The sequence below is a fragment of the Thermobia domestica genome, chromosome 9 (genome assembly GCF_964235325.1).
Source record: "Thermobia domestica chromosome 9, izTheDome1.hap1.1, whole genome shotgun sequence".
Taxonomy (NCBI): Eukaryota; Metazoa; Arthropoda; class Insecta; order Zygentoma; family Lepismatidae; genus Thermobia; species Thermobia domestica.
The window spans coordinates 208711577-208731418 of record NC_137462.1 but is presented as its reverse complement, the minus strand read 5'-3'; the positions used below and the strand labels follow the sequence as shown (position 1 = coordinate 208731418).

Genomic DNA, 19842 nt, shown 5'->3' with positions numbered 1-19842 from the left:
AAACACATGTAGAACTTTTGCACGTATCGTGTATCTCTTCCGGATTTCATTACTTCTATGGAAAAAGCAGTGTTATTTATCAAAGATGGCAAAGAATTGGAAAAATTTAAACTCGAATATAAATGTGGTCTCTGAAACTATATATGTAATTACAATAAAAAGCACTATTCGTCAGAGACAGCCTGCTTATTAGAGAATTTAAAATTTAGCTGCAAGATAAATTTAAAAAAAAAAAAAAAAAAAAAATGTTGGGTATAAAAGCGGACAAAGACAATTAATTCACTTTACTGGTTAAAAATTAATACAGGGACAAGCTTTTGGATAAATTACAAATATGTTATTTCAGCTCCGTTACCGGACACAGTTAAAAGAGTGGACTATGTTATTTCCGAATATTTGTTAATTGATGAGGTTACATATAAGAAACTCAAAGTGAACGCACCTGCCATACCAGTTATTTATGGTATACCCAATTACACAAAGATGGGGTACCGATTAGGCCTATAATTTCTAGACGTTTTCCCCGTGTATACAAGTTATCTAAGTGTCTCTGTAAGTACTTTCTGACTACACTATGAAGTTTAAATTTGTAGTCAAATAATCATTAAGCAAAAACAGAAGTGTGTATGTTAGTTAGTACCAATCAATTAAAAATAGCAGAAGTGGACATAGTTGATATGCTCAGTTCTATTCATATTGATTTAGCTATTACTTGCACTTAAAAGTGGGTAAGGCAAAATAAATTCTTAAAATGTATGAAGTCATGAAGATGTTTGTAGCGTATCTTGTATCTATAATGCCTACATTGCAAGCTGGCTGAGACTGCAGCTATTATGCTTATCTGTCGTGGAAGCTGTATTAAGGGTATGAAGTTTAATAGTTAATTTTATTAACAAAATATGTTAACATAAGAAGGAATAACACTTGTGTGTGTATAATATGTAGTATTCTCTTGAATGATAAGTTTTAAAGTGATCTATACTTCCTTCCTTCTTACTCATTTGAACGAAATAACAAATTTCAAGTATGGATGTTCATTTAATTTGTACTACTATAAAAATCGTCAATGGAACTAAATGATTTTGAACTATAGAAAATACTCTGTTGATTATTTTCTTCTTTATGCAGCAATAGAATATGTGAAAGTATGAGATATTTTGTAATGTATGAGCACTTGGTATGTTGTAAACGGCGAATGGGCCTCTAGTTGTCAGTAACAAAATTTCAGAATCCTCTAAGCAAACAGATAAATTATCAGTAGGTCATATATATAAGGTGTATATGTATATATAAGATGTATGTTGTATTTATTGATCTAAAAAAAGCCTTTGACCGCGTGAATTAGGAATTGTTGTTGGGAGTTCTAAAGAAGATAGGTTTGGAATGGAGAGATCGAAGACTCATAAGAAACTTATACATGAATCAACAAGTAAGTGTTAGGATAGGGAAAGAACTGATGGAAGAGAGTGCAATTGGAAGGGGAGTTCGACAAGGATGCTACCTCTCACCTACACTATTTAATGCCTATCTAGAAGAGAGAGTGAAAAAGAGTCAACATGATGTTGACGGCATTTCGGTAGGAGGTAGAATGATTTTATGCATAAGATTGCAGGCGATATGGCGCTTGTTGCAGAATCTGAAAAGGAAATCAATAAAATGTTAGAGAACTTGAGGATCGGCTTTGAAAAATATGGAATGAAAATAAATGTTAGAAAGACAAAAACCATGGTGATTGGAACGAAGAGGTCTGTGTCAAATTTAAAAGTGGGAGGGGAGCAAATAGAACAAGTGAATAGTTTTCGATATCTGGGTAGTATTCTTAGTAATGACATGAAGTGCGGACGTGAAATAAAAGCAAGGATAGGAATGGCGAAAGAAGCCTTTAGGAATACGAAAAGTATGTTTTGTGCGACCTTGAATAAAAAGTTGAGAAAAAGACTCATAAAATGCTTCGTGTGGAGTGTTGTACTGTATGGGGCGCAAAAGTGGACATTACATAAAAGTGATGAAAAACGACTGGAAGCATTCGAAATGTGGGTGTGGAGAAGGATGGAAAGAATTAGTTAGGTCGAGCGGAAAACGAATGAGTGGGTGTTAGAAATGGTGGGGGAGAAAAGAACACTTTTAGATGTTGTTAAGAAGAGGAAGAGGAACTGGTTGGGACATTGCCTAAGAAGAAATTGTATCATGAGGGACGTCATAGAGGGTATGGTGGCGGGAAAGAGAGGCAGAGGGCGAAGAAGTTTACAATTAATGGATGATATAAAAACAGAAAGATCATACGTGAAGACGAGGAGGTTAGCGGAGGACCGTGGAGCATGGAAGCTTTTTAGCTGCTGCAAGTGACTTGCCAGTAAGGGCAGAATACCTATGATGATATATATGTAAGATTCAGTTTCCTATCTTCTTTAAGTTGTTGTTCATATACGCACTATATCAAAACAGCTTATTTATGCATATAGATAAAGGATTTCTTTAAAGGTAAATGATAAACATGTTCACCGAATATGGTTGTATGAGAAATCGGGATTGTAATTCACAAAATCTTATCGTTGTTCAGCATACGGTAATGTGTTTCGTCTTTACAGAAGATGTACATCTAGTCCATATTTCGTGCGGTACTGATGTTGTTTGGGCATGTGATAATCGTGGCAAAATTCATATGGCGATTGGATCTCCTTCGTCAATTGGGAACAGTACATTCTTGCCAGCATGGGTAGCTGTTGACGGAGACACAGGTGGTCGACATAGTTACTTCACAAAAGTAAGTATTTAGGTATTCAACCATAGTTTATAAATCCTGTTTTTAGAATTGGTATGGATTTTCACAATGTTCAATTCGACAATCATGTTTAAATTTGAAAGTTTTCAGTAACAGTCACACCAAACAATACTGGAAAGATAACGGCTGCTCTTCTATGATACTGTATCTCGGTCTATTACTCATTTTGCAGTCTATAACTACGTGAAAATTAGAAACAAGATTTGTGGAAATATGTGCTTATTTCAGTAATTCTCGAAAAATTCGTTGCTTCCTAGCTTTCGAGCCTGCATTTTTGGCTGTTTTAGATGTAATTGTAAAAGAAAACATTAATAATAGATCAAGGATGAAATAGCACAGAAATATCTCGTCACTGGATTGGTGGAGACGCGGAGAACATTCTCCGGCTTGCCTAGCTGTTACTTTACCAACTGAACCTATCAACAGCATGACCAGTTTCTCTGTACTATGGTGTTTTATTGTTCAAACCGTTAATAATTAGCAGTATACTGGAGATTTGTAAAAATGATCAATATGAATGGATTCAGTTGGAAAAACGTTGACGTACTATATTGACGAAAGTTAAAAAGGACATATATATCTGATGAATCCATGTACTCCTAGAATGGAAACGTACATTCGGAAGCAGGGGATGTTGCGTTTCCTAGGTGGACATAAAATGTTTACGAACTTTCCTTTCTTCAGTTCCTCTGCTCCGTTTAGTGAACTGGAGATACAGATCATCATGCTTGCAAGGCATAATAAAGGGACATGCCTTCAAATTCCAAAGGTAATTTATGGTTGAAACGCAAAGAAATCGTCATTCTATGCGAATTTCCTATCAACTTGTGACATTCATTGTGTTTGAGGTATCTACGAGGTTTGATCCAGAATTAAGACTCCCATCAATTTTATGAATAGACAACATTGTTTATTCACATAGCAGTGAACATCGTTGGAAAGAAGACACTATGCTCTATTTTTCGACATAATCGCCATCTTTTTCTACGCATTTTTGTAGAGGTGCTCCAATTTCTGTATCCCAGTATCGTAGAACTCTGGCGTCAACCGGTTGAGCAAGCGTTTCACGTCGTGTTTGACTTCATCGTCGCTCCGGAAGCGTTGGCCACTCAAGTGTTCCTTTAACTTCTGGAACAATGATAATCGCTAGGCACGAGGCCCGGACTGTACAGTGGGTGGGGCATGACAGTCTACCCAAAGTTTGTCAAAAGGTCCTGGGTTTGACGGGAGACGTGAGGTCGGGCGTTGTCGTGAAGCAGCGTTACACCGGCTGTCTGTCTTCCTCGCCGGCGCACAGTGGACGAAATGCATAATCTAGCTGTGCAAAAGTCCAAAATCAAGTTGCTTGGAATTGCACCCATTGTACCCGCAATAATTCATAAAGAAATCACAGATGACAGGAACAACAGTAGAAAAACGTAACGTTCTGCAAGGAAATGGATTTGGACGGGTTGTGATATAGCAGCAGATATTACTAATGGTGGTCAGATTTAGAGGGTCAAAGTTAACACATCGTGCTGAAGGTTTGTTCGACTATTAGAAATCGAGAACTGCTGCATTTGCTGCTGCAGGGATGTACTATGATTGAAATACAAATTGATTGAAAAATTAAATGCGTTTACCACAAGTAGCACGCATAGAACATCGTAAGTTGCTGTTTGTACAAAATGGTATGTGATATTGCATTTTAAGGGAAAACGATAAAGATATCCACCTCGAAATTTGTTTATGTGCAATAAATGAATGTTCTCCTGTGCAATAATAGTAACATTAGCTGCAGAAAACTGCAACCTGATGACGTGTTTAATCATTTCAGATACGATATCTATATCCCGCAGAGAGCGGTTTGATATTTGGCGTGAGGAAAGAACCCTAACTGCCAAAAATGCAGTAGCAACGTATGTCTAGAGCAGACTGGGACTGCAGAAGAAAATTAGTACATTCAGCAACAAGTAAACAGTTTTAATAGCAAAGCGTATCAAAAATGGCAGAAATCGAATCGTGCACTGAAGGCATTTTTATCATGAGTTGGGAAGTAGCTGGATAACAATATCCAACATTTTAATAGAAGTGTCAAAAAGCTTGGTGCGTGAGGTCTGTCAAACAAGCAGCAAGCTGCATTTCTTCTCTCAGACAAATATAAATTACCTTGGGCGACAAATGCTAATTCTTCTGTTGAGTGTGTTTTCACTATCGAGGAAATCTTTCTCTTCTTTGCTGGTACGGACAGTTGTTCAAATTCCTTCGGTGGCCTTCCGAGCGTGCTTCAGGATGTTGCCTCTGGTTTTAGATCATCTTGTAAATCTGACATTATTATCCAGCCACACTATCTCGTGATAAAAATACCTTCAGTACACAATTCGATTTCTTTCATTTTTGATACACTTTGCTATTAAAATTGTTTACTTGCTGCTGAATGTACTAATTTTCATCTGTGTTTGTCTTCTGCAGTCCCAGTCTGCTCTAGACATACGTTGCTACTGCATTTTTGGCAGTTAGGGTTCTTTCCTCACGCCAAATATCAAAATCGCTCTCTCCGGGATATAAATATCGTATCTGAAATGATTAAGTTGCAGTTTTCTGCAGCTAATGTTACTATTATTGCACAGGAGAACATTCATTTATTGCACATAAACAAATTTCGAGGTGGATATCTTTATCGTTTTCCCTTAAAATGCAATATCACATACCATTTTGTACAAACAGCAACTTACGATGTTGTATGCGTGCTACTTGTGGTAAACGCATTTAATTTTTCAATCAATTTGTATTTCAATCATAGTACATCCCTGCAGCAGCAAATGCAGCAGTTCTTGATTTCTAATAGTCGAACAAACCTTCAGCACGATGGGTTAACTTTGACCCTCTAAATCTGACCACCATTAGTAATACTTGCTGCTGTATCACAACCCCTCTTCTATACGCCCAAACCCATTTCCCTGCAGAACTTTGTTTTTCTACTGTTGTTCCTGTCATCTGTGATTTTTTTGTGACTCATTACGGGTACAATGGGTGCAATTCCAAGCAATTTGATTTTGGACTTTTGCACAGCTAGATTGTGCATTTCGTCCGCTGTGCGGCGGTTCTGGATAGCTTGCCTGAGTTTTCTTAGTGTTGCACAATAACTATCTGAGTTGATTGCTGTTCCAGGTTCCATGAAATCGATCAGCAGTATCCCTTTACGATCGCAAAACACACTGGCCATGACTTCGCCAGTAGAAGGAGTTTGTTAGAACTTCTTTGCGACTGGTAACCCTGAGTGACGCCATTGTTTAGACTTCTGTTTCGTTTCGGGAGTGAAATGAAACACCTACGTTTCGTCTCTTAATAATGGAGTCCAGCAATCCTTCCTTATCTTCTTGACACTTCTGAAGAAACTGGCGAGCACAGGCAAGGCGTTTCTCCTTATGTGATGCTGTCAACGTACACGGTACTCATCAAACACAACACTTGTGATACCCCAATTTTTCATTGAAAGCTCTTTCCACTGTACCGTAAGAACTCCCAGGAATCCGAGCAACAAGTTCACGGACGGTGATCCTCCTGTTTTGAAGCACTTCGTGTTGGACCATCTCGACAAGCGCCTCCGAAACTGACGGACTCCGTTCTTCATTGTGGACGTCCTTCCGACCTGCATTAAATTCCCTGCACCACTTTCGAACGTGTTTGAACGGACATACACTTGTTGCCATACACCTCTGTCAACTGACGATGAATATCCATGGGCGGAGTCCCTTTGAGTTGCAAACAGCAAATTACGGAACGAATCTCGCACTTGGCGGGAGCAACAATGGGCACCTCTATCTCGGACGGCTGCTGAGCCAGGACTGAGCGGCGCAGCGAAGCGCGGCCGGGCGGAATCGAGAGTGGGGGAACAGCCTCGCAGCGGTGTTTCCGGATTCCACCTCGCACCTTCCAGTGCGGCTGGAGCTCTTTGGGAATCTTATTTCTGGATCAACCGTCATAGTAATGCATCCATGACTAATTGGTTGTAATGATGCGGTGCCGGTAATTGTCCTTTCACGTTTGTACTGAGACAAGAACGCTCGACAAATTGCAATTCTTGCCACATTTTGATTAAAACTTCGGTTGTTTGAGCACTCATCGACAGGAAGCACTTGAAACTGAGACGATCCCGAAAAGTAATGTTCATAGAAAATGCTTATACCAGTAGCGATTACGATTTTCTGTACAATAACTGGCTTTCGTTTAAAACATTTGTTCAAGACTGTACGGCTTGCAATGACACTTTTTGGTTGACCTTCTCGGGGATCATCCTGGGTGGATTCGCGACTTTCACGAAAGCTTTAACACTATTCAGAAACTAATGAACGTACTACAGTCTGTTCTCGAGACTCATATGACAGTCGACGATGAATCTCAATAGGTTTTTAACCTTATTTCTCTAGAAATTTCTTCATTATTTGCTACTCTTGCATTAGAGTCGATTGGTCTGACATCCATCTTGAATAATACAATGCGAGAGAAGAGCTGACAGTTTCAGCTTCCACAAGTAAGTGTTAGGTGTGTACCATTCACTCTGGAATACTTTTTGAACTCAATAGCTTTCGTGTTGGAGTTATCCAGATATTTACTGAATGCTCCTCGTATGTAACATGTAATGTTTGTATGTTGAGGAAATTATTTTTACTGTTGTTTTATAAAATACAAACCAATACATAGATAATATCATTTACAACTTTTCTGAGTCCAGCACTGTTCTATCACTAGTCGATAAATCTTTCCAGTTGATGATCTGATTTCTGAATGTTCGCTATTTTTTCGTCAGTGGCTTTCTAATTAAGGTCATTTTTCTGTCATTCGGCTTTCTTATGTTGTGTCCAGCTCATTGTATTCATGTGTTTGTTGCCCTATGAAAGTGGATCTGGCGGCTTGCTCAATACCCGCTGCATCTGAATTTTCAATTTCGTAAAATTAATTATTAAATTTTCTCTTAGTTGTTTTTATCTTGTTCTTTGCTCCAGGTTCTGTTATTACTTTATTAATAAATTATTATTTGAATTATAATTGGTATTTAAATAGATTTTCAGGGGAAATAATTACTTCTATCTGATATTTTTGTTAGAACAGTCTATCTAAGGATAATGCAATTCTCCGAGAACTGTCAAATTTTTGTGAATGTATGTATTCCCCTTCATATTTTTGTTACTCTTTCCTAGGTTTTCGTTGGACCATGTACACATATGGTATGGGCATTGGATAACAAGAGAAATATATATGTGAGGGAAGCCATTTATGCAGATTTTCAGGTTGGAATGGACTGGGTATTAGTCTCAGGAATTCAAGCAGTGGACTTGACCATTAGGTGAGTTCCATGAGATAAAATAGTAACTGTTCAAGTAACGCTGGTTTTTATTTAAGGATCTTTTGCTTCCATTGCTGGATTTTGTATGTACTAGATACGAAATAAATTGTATTTGATTCAATTTCAGCTTCATCTGAAGATACTAGATTCCTCAGTGATATTAGTTGCTTTTATTGTATATTTTTGTCATAATATGACAGAGAGATAAATTTCTAAATATTGTATTCGCGACTTACATTTTAAATCACTCAAACCTGAAATGTTTGTTTTTATCTTTTCTTCTACCACTTTTTTGCTGATTTCTAAGAACATCCCACAACATCTAATTGACAGAATCAATTGTACAGTTTACTTGCCGCTTATTCTTATTAAATATGATTATGTAATAATTCATTAATTATATTACTTAGTTTGCGTCTTGTGAATAAGTATATTTATTTGATGTGTTCAAGTTAGAAATATTTATGGTCAATCTGTAAGAGCAAATATATATTTGTTTTTATAAAACAATTTCTTTTTCTTTTAATATTTTGTAAACTGCTTCAACTATATTGTGAATAATGAAATGTATTTTGTATGATGTATTTATTCTATATATATGTTACATTATGCTCTTATTTTTTTATTGTTATTTTTATTACTTCTTTTAGTTTCTAACATATTCTGCTTGTTTTTTACGTTATCTTTTTTAACATATATCTTATCTATTTCATATATACTTTGTATGATCAGTTTGTATCTGATACTTTAGGACGTTGTTATATTCTACTTGCGTGCGCCGTGTGCTTGTAAAATACTATTTTTTTCTTTCTTCCTCCCTTCCCTTCCCCTTTCCTTTTAGGGATTTTGTGGTTGTAATGATGTTTGTTCCCAATAAACATATTTCAAACAACATTATCATCATCATCAATATATTATTATTATTATTATTATTATTATTATTATTATTATTATTATTATTATTATTATTATTATTATTATTATTATTATTATTATTATTTTGCTGCAGTATCCTACCTTATTGAAACACGAGTCGTGACACTGTGTAAAGTCAGAAAAACAGCGTGTGGGAAATGTACCAATAAATTATTCATAAGGAAACCCAAAATATACGAGGATTGCTGAAAAGTTCATAACCTACCCAGAAGGAATGCACGTGGAATGATGATATTTTACAGTTTCTCTACATATTCCCTCCCAAGTTGAATGCACTTTTCTGCGCGGTGTTCCAGTTTTTGCAGACCAGTTTAAAACATTCGCACCACTTTCCGTAGCACTAATCACCTCCCTATCAGATCCAAAAGAGCGTCCTTTCAAGTACTGTTTGGGCAATAATGAGGAGGATCTATACACTGAAACCCTAGATCATGCAATGCCAGTTGTGTTTGTAGTGTTTGATGGATAGGGGCATTGTCCTGAAGATTTTTTTTTTTTATTTATACATTTTCTGTGACGTCACGCTTTGAATTCGTCTTTCAGTTTTGTGAGTAATACAGAGTAATACTCTACATTGAATATCTGACCCTTGGGTACTTCAGACACTCATTGCAAACACTTCCCCAGTCAACTTCTGTCTTGAACTTCTTAGCACGAGGAAAACCTGAGTGCCGCGACTCGATTGACTATTGTGTCGTTTCAGGATCGTAGTGGTACAGCCATGTTTCGTCCCCTTTCCCTTTATGATCTGCTGACAGATTTTTAGTAATTTATAATTTATTTTGTCGAGAACTTGCGCATACCAAAGTCATTATTGTTATATTCTCGTATAACATATGCTACCGACGCGTTCCCGAGAAATGCCTACAATCTCTGCCACACCTTTTGCTGAGATTCTGGGATTATCAAGAATAGTGTCATGAATTTCATGTACGACTTTGGGGATAGTCACTGTTTTTTTGTCTTGCTGCACGTAGAGCATCATATTTTGAGATATTGCCACGTTCAAACTGTACCACTCACTTCTTCACCACTACATATGACAAAGGAGAATCCTATAGTGTTTCACTGATTTTCTTATGAATTTGCTTTGGTAACTATCCTTGGTGAACAAAGAATTGATGATAGCTGTGATCTTGATGTTCGTGAAATTTAAAATCTTTCTTTCTCTCTCTTCTTTCTTCCTTTTTCTACATTATACTTCCATTTTATTGAAATCCTTTCTTTTTCAGTGGAACAGCTGTGTGGGCATTGTCACCCAGCGGTGAAATCTACAGGAGATACGGAATTAGTGAAACCAATTTTATTGGAGATTACTGGAAGAGAATACCTGGATCTGTTCTTACATTAACTGGTAAGGAACACAAACTGTCTATGAAATAAAGATATTAATACGATATTTGAGTTTTTAAAGATTAGAATATATGATTATGCTGGACTCTGTGGAAATTAAATGTGGAATAGAGAACAGTAATACTGGAGATAATTTATAGTAGGAAATGAAAGTGTTTAAAATGATGATTGAGAATAAGTTGTGAATAGTGTGAAAAAGAGAGAGAAAACGAGAAGAATGCGTTTGATGGACGTTCTGAAAGGGAAGTTGGATAGATATTAATCCCATAACATCAAGAAAAAGAAGTTAGGGGGGAGGATATACATAAAATCTTTCTAGGTCATGGCAACTACTCAGGCAGTAATTGCAGAATTATTGAAGTCAAAGTTTGTTTACCTAAGTGGTGCATCAGAAAAAGGAAAAAAAAAAAAAACTTGATGTTTAGTTGACTATCTCCGTCAACTTTGACGATTATATTATTATTATAGTATTATTTCTTTAACTACTTCTATTCCATATTTAATCTTACTTCTGTTGTGTAGAAAAAGAGTTTTAACGTTCTGGATATGATCATCAGCAGATTACACGAATCTACAGAAAACCGAACGCGAGTGATGTTTACGTAAAATCGGCCCATTCTACACAAATAAAGTCAGACGTTTGGTTTAGTCTCTTTCTTACAGTCAGTAAAATCGTGCCACAAAAATGCCACAAAACAGTATTGAAAGACATCTAAATCTCTTTTACAAAATTGACCTCCGAAGTGGGTATAGTATATACTCGTTAGGCAAATGGAACTAAAATGCTCTAAATATTTGCAAAAAAGGACAAGATCTTCTGAAAATGTATATATATATACTCTATGTATTTATATATATATATACATATACAGGGTGTCTACTGGTCATGAAAGTCATGAAAGTCATGAAAAAGTCATATATTTTGCTTAGTGGTCATGAAAGCCATGAAAAAGTCCTTTATTTACCCAACTGGTCATGAAAATCTGAAATCTCAGAGTATATTTTTATACTTCATACTTTTATACCTCATACTGCATGTACTGAAACAGTTGTCAAGATGTCTATTTTTGTGTTCACTTTTTTTTTTTTTAAAGTTTTGATGTGATACTAGTATGCAGACTGGGAGAAAAAATATTTGTAAAACTACCCTTGAAAAAAGAGAAGAAAGAAGGCATCAGACCCCATCCAGGATGAAGGTTCCATTATGAACAAATTCAGTAGGTCTTATCAGTATGTTTATGCACGCTAATTTCAAATATGACACGATGGAAAAGAATTGGTTATTTACGTAATCAGTCTTTTCGTGTAAACGAAACTTATAAATTTAGAATTCAGAGTACATAAAATGCAGATAAAAAACCTAGCTGAATGTAACGGGACTGTTCACAAGATTTTTAAATCTATAGAACCTGGTAAGCCTTAAACCCATACTTGAACCGCAATTAAAAATTTGTTTACTGCCTTTTAAATTGCTCTTGCATTTTAAAATTAGTTGTCAGCTAATCGACATTATGTACATTAGAAAAATAAGAACATAATGTGATCTTCATCTTAAGTGATGCACCACTGATGGTAGGGGTTTATTATTACTAATGGTAAATTTTTATCGCCATGGTCATGAAAATTTGAACAAAAAGGCCATGAAAAGTCATGAAAAAGTCATGAATTTACTTTCTGGTATTCCAGTAGACACCCTGATATAAATAATTTACTCTATGTATTTATATTGGATATGGACAGAAATTAGTTTGTTTCGCCTTGGTGTTATTATGCAACAACAAGGTTATGCTGGAAGGGGTCACATAAGCTTAAAGCGGAATCCAAACCGCTTCTCGGCTTCATCCAAGAAAAATTGTCCATTTCGACACGAAACCGGGACTAATTGGTCACAAATGCGATTGCCGACTCACTCACGAAGGACTCCTGATAAAAATACGTTGTACTGATCTTTACATAGGCTTAGTTGTTAATATAATTGTCAAGAGTCATTTCAGAAGTACAAAAAGATAAACAGTTACACAAGTAAAAACATTATACAATTATATATAAATCAGGAAACTCCCGCCTTAGCCATTGGCAAAATCCTGTTATTACTTCAAATGTATTTGTATATAGAATTTTAAGGTCAACGTATCATAATCACTACGCTAAAACTGAGGTATTAAATTACAAATTTGGTATGTAGATATTATTCAATAAAATTAAAACAAAATCAAATCCAAGCTGATATTGGAAGCTGCGTAGGCAGTTGATAAATTTTGCTAATTTCTATCAATATATTTAAGCAACCTTGGCTTCTTTATAAAACAACAGGCATTCAGGCAAGTAGAAATATATATAATTTGGTTTCGTTTCGTATGTTTAAGCTTAACATCCTTATGAAAGACCAAGGTTATCGCGGAGAAGACTTCCGCTTAAAGGGACACCTCGAATCGCTACTTGGTTTACACTTTAAAGATGGGTTGTGGTTCGACCGAGAATTGAACACGGGACCCCCTTGATTAAAAGGTGAAAAGTACATAAACGTAATGCAAATGGTTTCATATGTGGAGATGTCACCATGAAGTTCACACAATTTAAAGCATTTTTCGTTTTTTTTTTTTTTTTTTTTTCCTAGCTGGTTTAAACAACCGCAAACACTGGTTAGTACTCACCAACATATCCCAACACCTTCCAGTCTTGCTGTACATAATGTATATATACTATTTTATAAACTAAACTGTCCTATATGTTTTCAATGTCCTGCTGGGAAGCCTGTTTATGTAAAAACCTAAGTGAATCCAACCCAACATCAAACAAAGAAACATTTTGCACATGTCTTCCTCTCTCATAGAGATACAAATGAAAATGAATCCTTTCAGTTTTACGTCCCACGATTATTCACGTCAAGATAAGAATGAATGAAATGGTGTCATGAAGAAAGAGGAGGAAATGGGAGAAAACCCACGCACACGGTGTTTGTCCGCCAAAAACCCCATTTGGTGTAAGTTGGAATCAACCAAGACCTCCAGACACCGAGATGAACGCTCTACCACTGACCCACCGGTATAGAAATAGAAGTTTATGAATCCTACAACATCAGGACAAAGGATCCAAAATTAAGTCTGGATTAAGGAAGCCTAGGACTACATTATAAAGTACAGTAAACAATAAAATCGTATATTTTCCAATATTGCACCAAAATTTCCATACCTTTTGAATTAGTGAATATCTCTAAACTTCTCACTGCCAATGGATATGGAAACATTGTTATTTTGATAAACAAAAATGGCAGCCATCTTATATTCAGTGTATACTATTTAATACTTAAGTTTCCCCATTTTAAAAGCAGACGGACTTACAAAACTATTCATTTTGACTCTCCTTTTACTGTATAACAGAAGAAAAATTAAATATGGAATAGAAGCACTTCAAGAAATAATCCCAAAATAGTACATGCACGTCAGTGTTAACATAAGTAAAGTAAATGAAATATCTCAGTATTTTCAAATGTCTCAGCGCAGCACTCAGGTAAACAGACTTTAACCTAGGAAAATACTACTATTCCTCGTGATAATAATATATAACATGCTAATAATTTGATAGCACGACAACATATCGATAGTAGTGCAATAACAGGAATTTGGTCAAACCGATGTCGGTTGCTTAAAGCCAAAATTTGGAACGAAATGAAAAAAGCACAAATTAATTAATTATGTAGACAAAAACAATAGATTAATAAATGAAGTAATGGTAAAAACTTATATAGGTGAACAATAATTATAATAAATAATAATATTGAAGCCAAAAAGAAGAAAGGAGGAAAAATTATCATAGGAAGAGGTAGTGTATTCCTCTTTTGCTAGGTAGACAGGAGGTTATATTCTCATTTCTTTCTGAGGGAAGGTAATTTTTGATACAGAATGCTTAAAGTGCAACAAGGGAAGTTCAGTCGAACGTAATATTGTGACGAACATTGTGTTAAAGCATGGAAAATCTCGACATTGTAGGAGTAGCAGTGGATGGATTGAAGTAATCGCAACTCTCACAATATTTTGTATATATTGGATGTTCGGAAGTCGAAAATAGAAGAAGTGTAGTATGAATGTTGTTGACACTTGTTAGTTAAGGACTTTCATGGGAATTTATTGATTTAGTTTGAAAGTAGAATGTGGAAGTTAAGTGGTTTCTGATACATGATTTTGTAGGAAGGACATTTTCTGTTTCCATTGACAAAGTAAGAATAGTAAATAGGACTTCATGACTTTTATGTATATATAAAAAAATAGAAACTAGAAGGTGTTTTTTTTTACATGGAGAGTTGTCATACTTTGAAGGGTTTTGTTCGATTTAGTTATTCATGAATATGGTTGGTAGAATATTGATAGAGTCCAGATGACAGGATGGTAAGGTTATTTTCTAAGGATGATGTAAGAGAGCAAAAGACGATTCTACATATAAAAAGGACTTACGATGTCCATTTTCGAGTCTTAAGTGGAAATCCCTCGTGGCTATATGGTTAGCGTACGCTTATGTGGTTCGCATCCACGTTAAGCTGTAGTCCACGTCTCATATAGGTTCGGTGCTGAACAGAACACTAACTCCAAATCAATCAACTGACCATCGAGTCTGACGTTCAAATCTGAATACTACCGCCTTCGATTCACCTTGCCACTGTAGTCTCTTCCGATACCACCACAGATGTTCTTTGCGACGAGCAAGTATCAGTATTGATCGTATGAGGGGAACGCGGATACGTAGACCTGCTTCCAATAATAGATTCTTCAATGTTCTTACGTTTACATACAGTTCACGGTGGCTTTTGAGTCCATTGGTGGGCCGGACGATTCCTAATCGTCGGATCCAGATTCGTGTTTATAATTTGTATCTTGGAATCATATTTGAAACCGAGATCCGAATTGTATGATTCTTAACTATGGATCCGAAATTTTCTGATTCAAAATCAATTCTAACCAAGTATCAACCCATTTTACTTTATTTTCTTTCACAACATGTGTGGTGGCTGAAAGATTGAAGTATGACAAGCACTCTTCTCTAAGTATGGTACTTATGAACTTCTCTGCATTTATTATAATTTCCCTTATTTCCTTGTAGCATTCAAATACCCTGGGTCGAATATACATTTGTATACTATTAGCAGCCATCTTTATTAAAATATTTGTAATTTGTAGAGAGAAATATTTGATTGTCCTAAACATTTATACGTATTTATGACTTCTCTTTATTCACTTTTTCCGTCATAAAAACAATTTAGTTGTATCATTATTTTCTAAGAAACTGATATGACACTGCCTGCGAATTACTGATTCGTCGAATTGTCAGATGTATTTTGCTTTGGTTGCAAGTTCCATGGTGCAGGTACGCAGAATAACATCTGATTTAGTTTGTATTACTTGTATCTCTTATAGCCGAATAGTTAGTGCGTTGTCTCGCGCGCTCCGGTTTCTTTAGGAGCACAGAATTAAGTGGTGGTGACCTCTGCTCTAGAAAGTCACGAAGAACTACGAGTGGAATCATTCTCACCACGCATCATCCAATTAGCAGTCATCCCGTCGGCCATAACATTTCGTAAGCTATAATACAAGGAATTTATTAATCATTAAATCTCATTATTGTGTAACAGAATGTAGGAAATCTCATTTTATTACGAAAATAGGCAGTCTTGAGAAGGACAGAATATATTTTCAACTTCGGAGATCAGATCACCCACAACTAAGAAGTCTTGAGTGAGAGTTCGCTTGCCACCAGTCTTCGAGAAGTACGTACACAAGGAGTTCAAGAAGTTCAAGTTTACACAAGAAGTAATTATTCCTACGCATTGGCACATTGTGTGCTTTTCGTAATGCTTTAGCATTTAATTGCAGGGTGGAGGTGGTCTTACATTTTTGTCAGTCCCTTTTAATATGCAAACCTATATATTGTTAGAATTAGATGTGGACGGTTGCTGTGTGGTGCAGATAAAATATATTGTGTTTTCGACTGTTCTTTTCACTTTCTAGAGCGATAATCGACCCAGAATAACGATCTCATATTTCTTTCAGCATCGGCGCTTGATGACCTTTGGGCTATTGACAAAAATGGCGTGTTACTGGAACACAAGCAACATACTGTAAAACTTGCCAATGAAAGTAGTGGATCAAGTCAAGTAAATAATGTTGAGAGTGATTGGGAAGTTGTGTGATAATTTTAAATATAAACTTTATATTTTTTATAAGATGTAAAATTATCTTTTAACCAAAGTTATCTCTGCGATATTGAGTAATATAAACATGCGACTCATACTCATTGTGCTTTATGTATGTTGGGCAGTATTTGCATAGATTTTATAGTGCATTGTAGCTGTTTTTCTAATGCATTGTTTCATTGAAAGTGATACACTGTAATCATTACAGCAAGAATAAGAACTCTGTAACTGCATACGTATGTATGTTTTTTTCTGATTGTGATTATACGAAAGAATGTATGTATTAAAAAGGGGGATTACTGAATCATGTTGAAAGCTCTGGAAGGATTATGTGTATTTACTTATAATCAATTTTTAAGTTCCTTTTTTATTGCCAAAATGTATTTATTTCGTTGTATATGTATATAAGACATAACGATTCCTTTATGATGTATATTTTTGATTTCATATACTTCTATGTACTGCACTTCCAAAGATTGTATATATATATTTATATGTATACATATTTTATTGTTCCAGTGATATTATTACACAGAGTATGTTAGTATATTTATTTATAGCCATATTAATATATTGTGTTCGTTAAATACATGTGTGTTCTTTTCTTACCGTGTTGTACGTTATGCACATCCATATGAGTGACTATTCTATTCTTTTTCTTTTTTAAAATAGTAATAAAACACTACTACAAATATTCATATTTCTAGATTGCTAGTACTGATATTATACTACAAAATATCTTAGTTTAAGGTGTTAAAATGCATCTGACGAATTTGTCATTATCTTTTGTAATGATACACATTACACCTACGTTAGAAATAAATTTGTTTGTCGTGGCTATATTTTAGCGTACGCATCTTCGACGCGGAAGACATGAGTTTGATTCCAGGCTGGAGCCCAGATGGTCCGAATTACACGTTAAATTGTGGATCCAGGTTTCATATAGCCTCGGTGCTGAAAGGGACACCAAACCCCAATCCAACCAGATGTGTTTGACGCGAACAATATTAATAAAACACTCTTTACACTCCGCAGAATTTTTAAACGAATAGTTGATTGAACTTTAAATGCTTATAGTTCACACTGTAGTTATTGCAGTGATATCATCTCCGAATTGCAATAGAGCAAGTATTCAGGCGGTATTAACTCACATGCCACTACTACGTACGAGTGGAAGGTAGAGAAATAATTGTAAAAATCCCTCACCCTGCCCTCCAAAATCTCTTTTTCCTTTTTTCCTGGTTAGTATATGTATCAACACAAAACCGAAAGAAGAGAAAAATTTTTGATCGCGCTATGCTAAATGTGTTTTCCATTGAGTAAACCACAATACGCATTTTTCTTCTGTATCCCAGTGATCTTGTAACCTATCCCATCTATTAAGTCCAAGTATTGGTAAACTGAGGGGGAAAAATCTTTAACAGTAATGGAGACCTAGCTAGAGACCTGCACGGGGAGAATTTTTCGGTCCAAGCCCAATCCAGCCCGAATGTACCTAGGTCCAACCTAGCCCGGACAGTTTTGGAGGTTTTTGGCCCGAGCCCGATAAGTTTAAAAATTCTTGGCCTGAGTACGACCCGGCCCGATAAGCAAGCCGCCACTAAGCAACACCAACTGTAAATATTGCATTATTTGTAAAATCTTTCATTCACCTATATGCACACACATAATTTAACGTTTAGCTTTATTCCAATTATCGTTTAACGAAAGTTAGTAGTTATTAAACAACTATAAGTAATTGGCCCGACCTGAAGAGAAAGCAGTGTCGGCCCAAGGAAATAGTGAAGCTGCTCCCTTGCCAAGCCGGGCCCATGCATGTTTCTAGTACTAACAGTGGTATTCGTTGTACATTTGTACAACAAAAAATTTCAGAATTTACGATTTCCGCAGTTATATTTTATTTCCGTGTTCAGTTCAAGTTTAGTGACTAGTAAACAGAAAACATTGCATGTTGTTAAGGGCATCGCTCTGGATAGTCCCTATGTAAAGGGTTCTCTCATGCTCAAAGCTGGATGAATGCGTTTGCATGGCCACCTGAAGTCATCACAAAGAATATATTCTCAAATTTCCAACACATGAGAGATGGGTGGAGGAAATATTGACACCTGTAATCCCTTAGCAGATATAAGATAATCTGCTTAACCAAGAAAAAAAAAAAAATAAATAAAAAAAGATAGAATTGGATTTCATAAGAAATTTGACACAGTTGAACCAAAAAAAAAAAAAAAATTAGATAATTAATTTTAATCTTCTTTTACAGAAATCAATATCCTCCTCCCACGTGAGTTCATATTTTATAGTCGTCTTGCCCCTTTGACGACTTCCCCTGGTTATGGCCTTTAGAACTGAATTTTCTCTGCCATCCCCTTACCAGAGGATCTTCTATCATCAGATAAAAATTTAAATGAAGACTGGGAAAGAGTGTTCACAGCCTCTTCTGGACCCGGCCAAGCGGCACATCTGAAAGAGAGATAAGCAAATATACAATGGTACTCACCTCTGCCTCTAGGAACATGGACATCTAAAAGATCACCACTCCATGATAGACTTACGAATATCTATTTTATTGAACACTAAATCACGGACACTAACAAACACTATACATCTTTTTATACACAAAAACTGATCTTTGTAAGAAAATAAACGGGGATCGATCGATCATAATGTGTGCACTTTATGTTAAGCTTTATATATATATATATATATATATATATATATATATATATATATATATATATATATATATATATATATATATATATATATATATATATATATATATATATATATATATATATATAAAGAATTTCTATTTTCACTGTCATCGTCACTACACTTTCACTGTATGTAGTCCTCTTCTGTTCTGGAATAAGTCTTCGTCACTCCAGTTAGACGCTACTGCTTTCGATTTTTTTTTTTTCTTGTATTAATCTTCTGGACGATGTGATTTTCTCTCTTAGAGATCTTTGATGTTACCACTTTCCATTTACTAGGTTAGCATGATTTTTTTTTTCAAGGCATTTATAGCGAAGTCCTCGCCCTGAGATTTTGTCGTCTTGTCTATCAAGAATTAACAGCGTCGAACGAACACAAGATGAAACACAAAAAGCTAGTAGGTACACTGTTCATTACACTTCACCTGATTCAAGTTTCATGTTTATTTACTGGTTGCGTTTCACTAGCGGTTATCAGACAAACTTAATTTTCTGAAAAGTAACGATAATCAATAGTAATTGATGGTTATTATTATTATAATTATTG

At 35.6% G+C, this 19842-nt stretch overlaps 1 protein-coding gene across 2 annotated transcripts in view; it reads left to right on the top strand.

Moving 5' to 3' along the window:
* The window catches only part of LOC145660571 (tectonin beta-propeller repeat-containing protein 2), an 87779-nt gene extending 70609 nt beyond the window's left edge, over positions 1–17170 (top strand). For both annotated transcript variants that reach the window (XM_081725803.1, XM_081725802.1), the window contains exons 13-16: positions 2589–2764; positions 7963–8108; positions 10277–10398; positions 16439–17170. In XM_081725803.1, the coding sequence (XP_081581929.1) occupies positions 2589–2764; positions 7963–8108; positions 10277–10398; positions 16439–16578 (584 nt within the window). In that variant the 3' untranslated portion in view covers positions 16579–17170. The remainder of the gene's footprint in view (positions 1–2588; positions 2765–7962; positions 8109–10276; positions 10399–16438) is intronic.
* The last annotated feature ends 2672 nt before the right edge of the window (positions 17171–19842 follow it).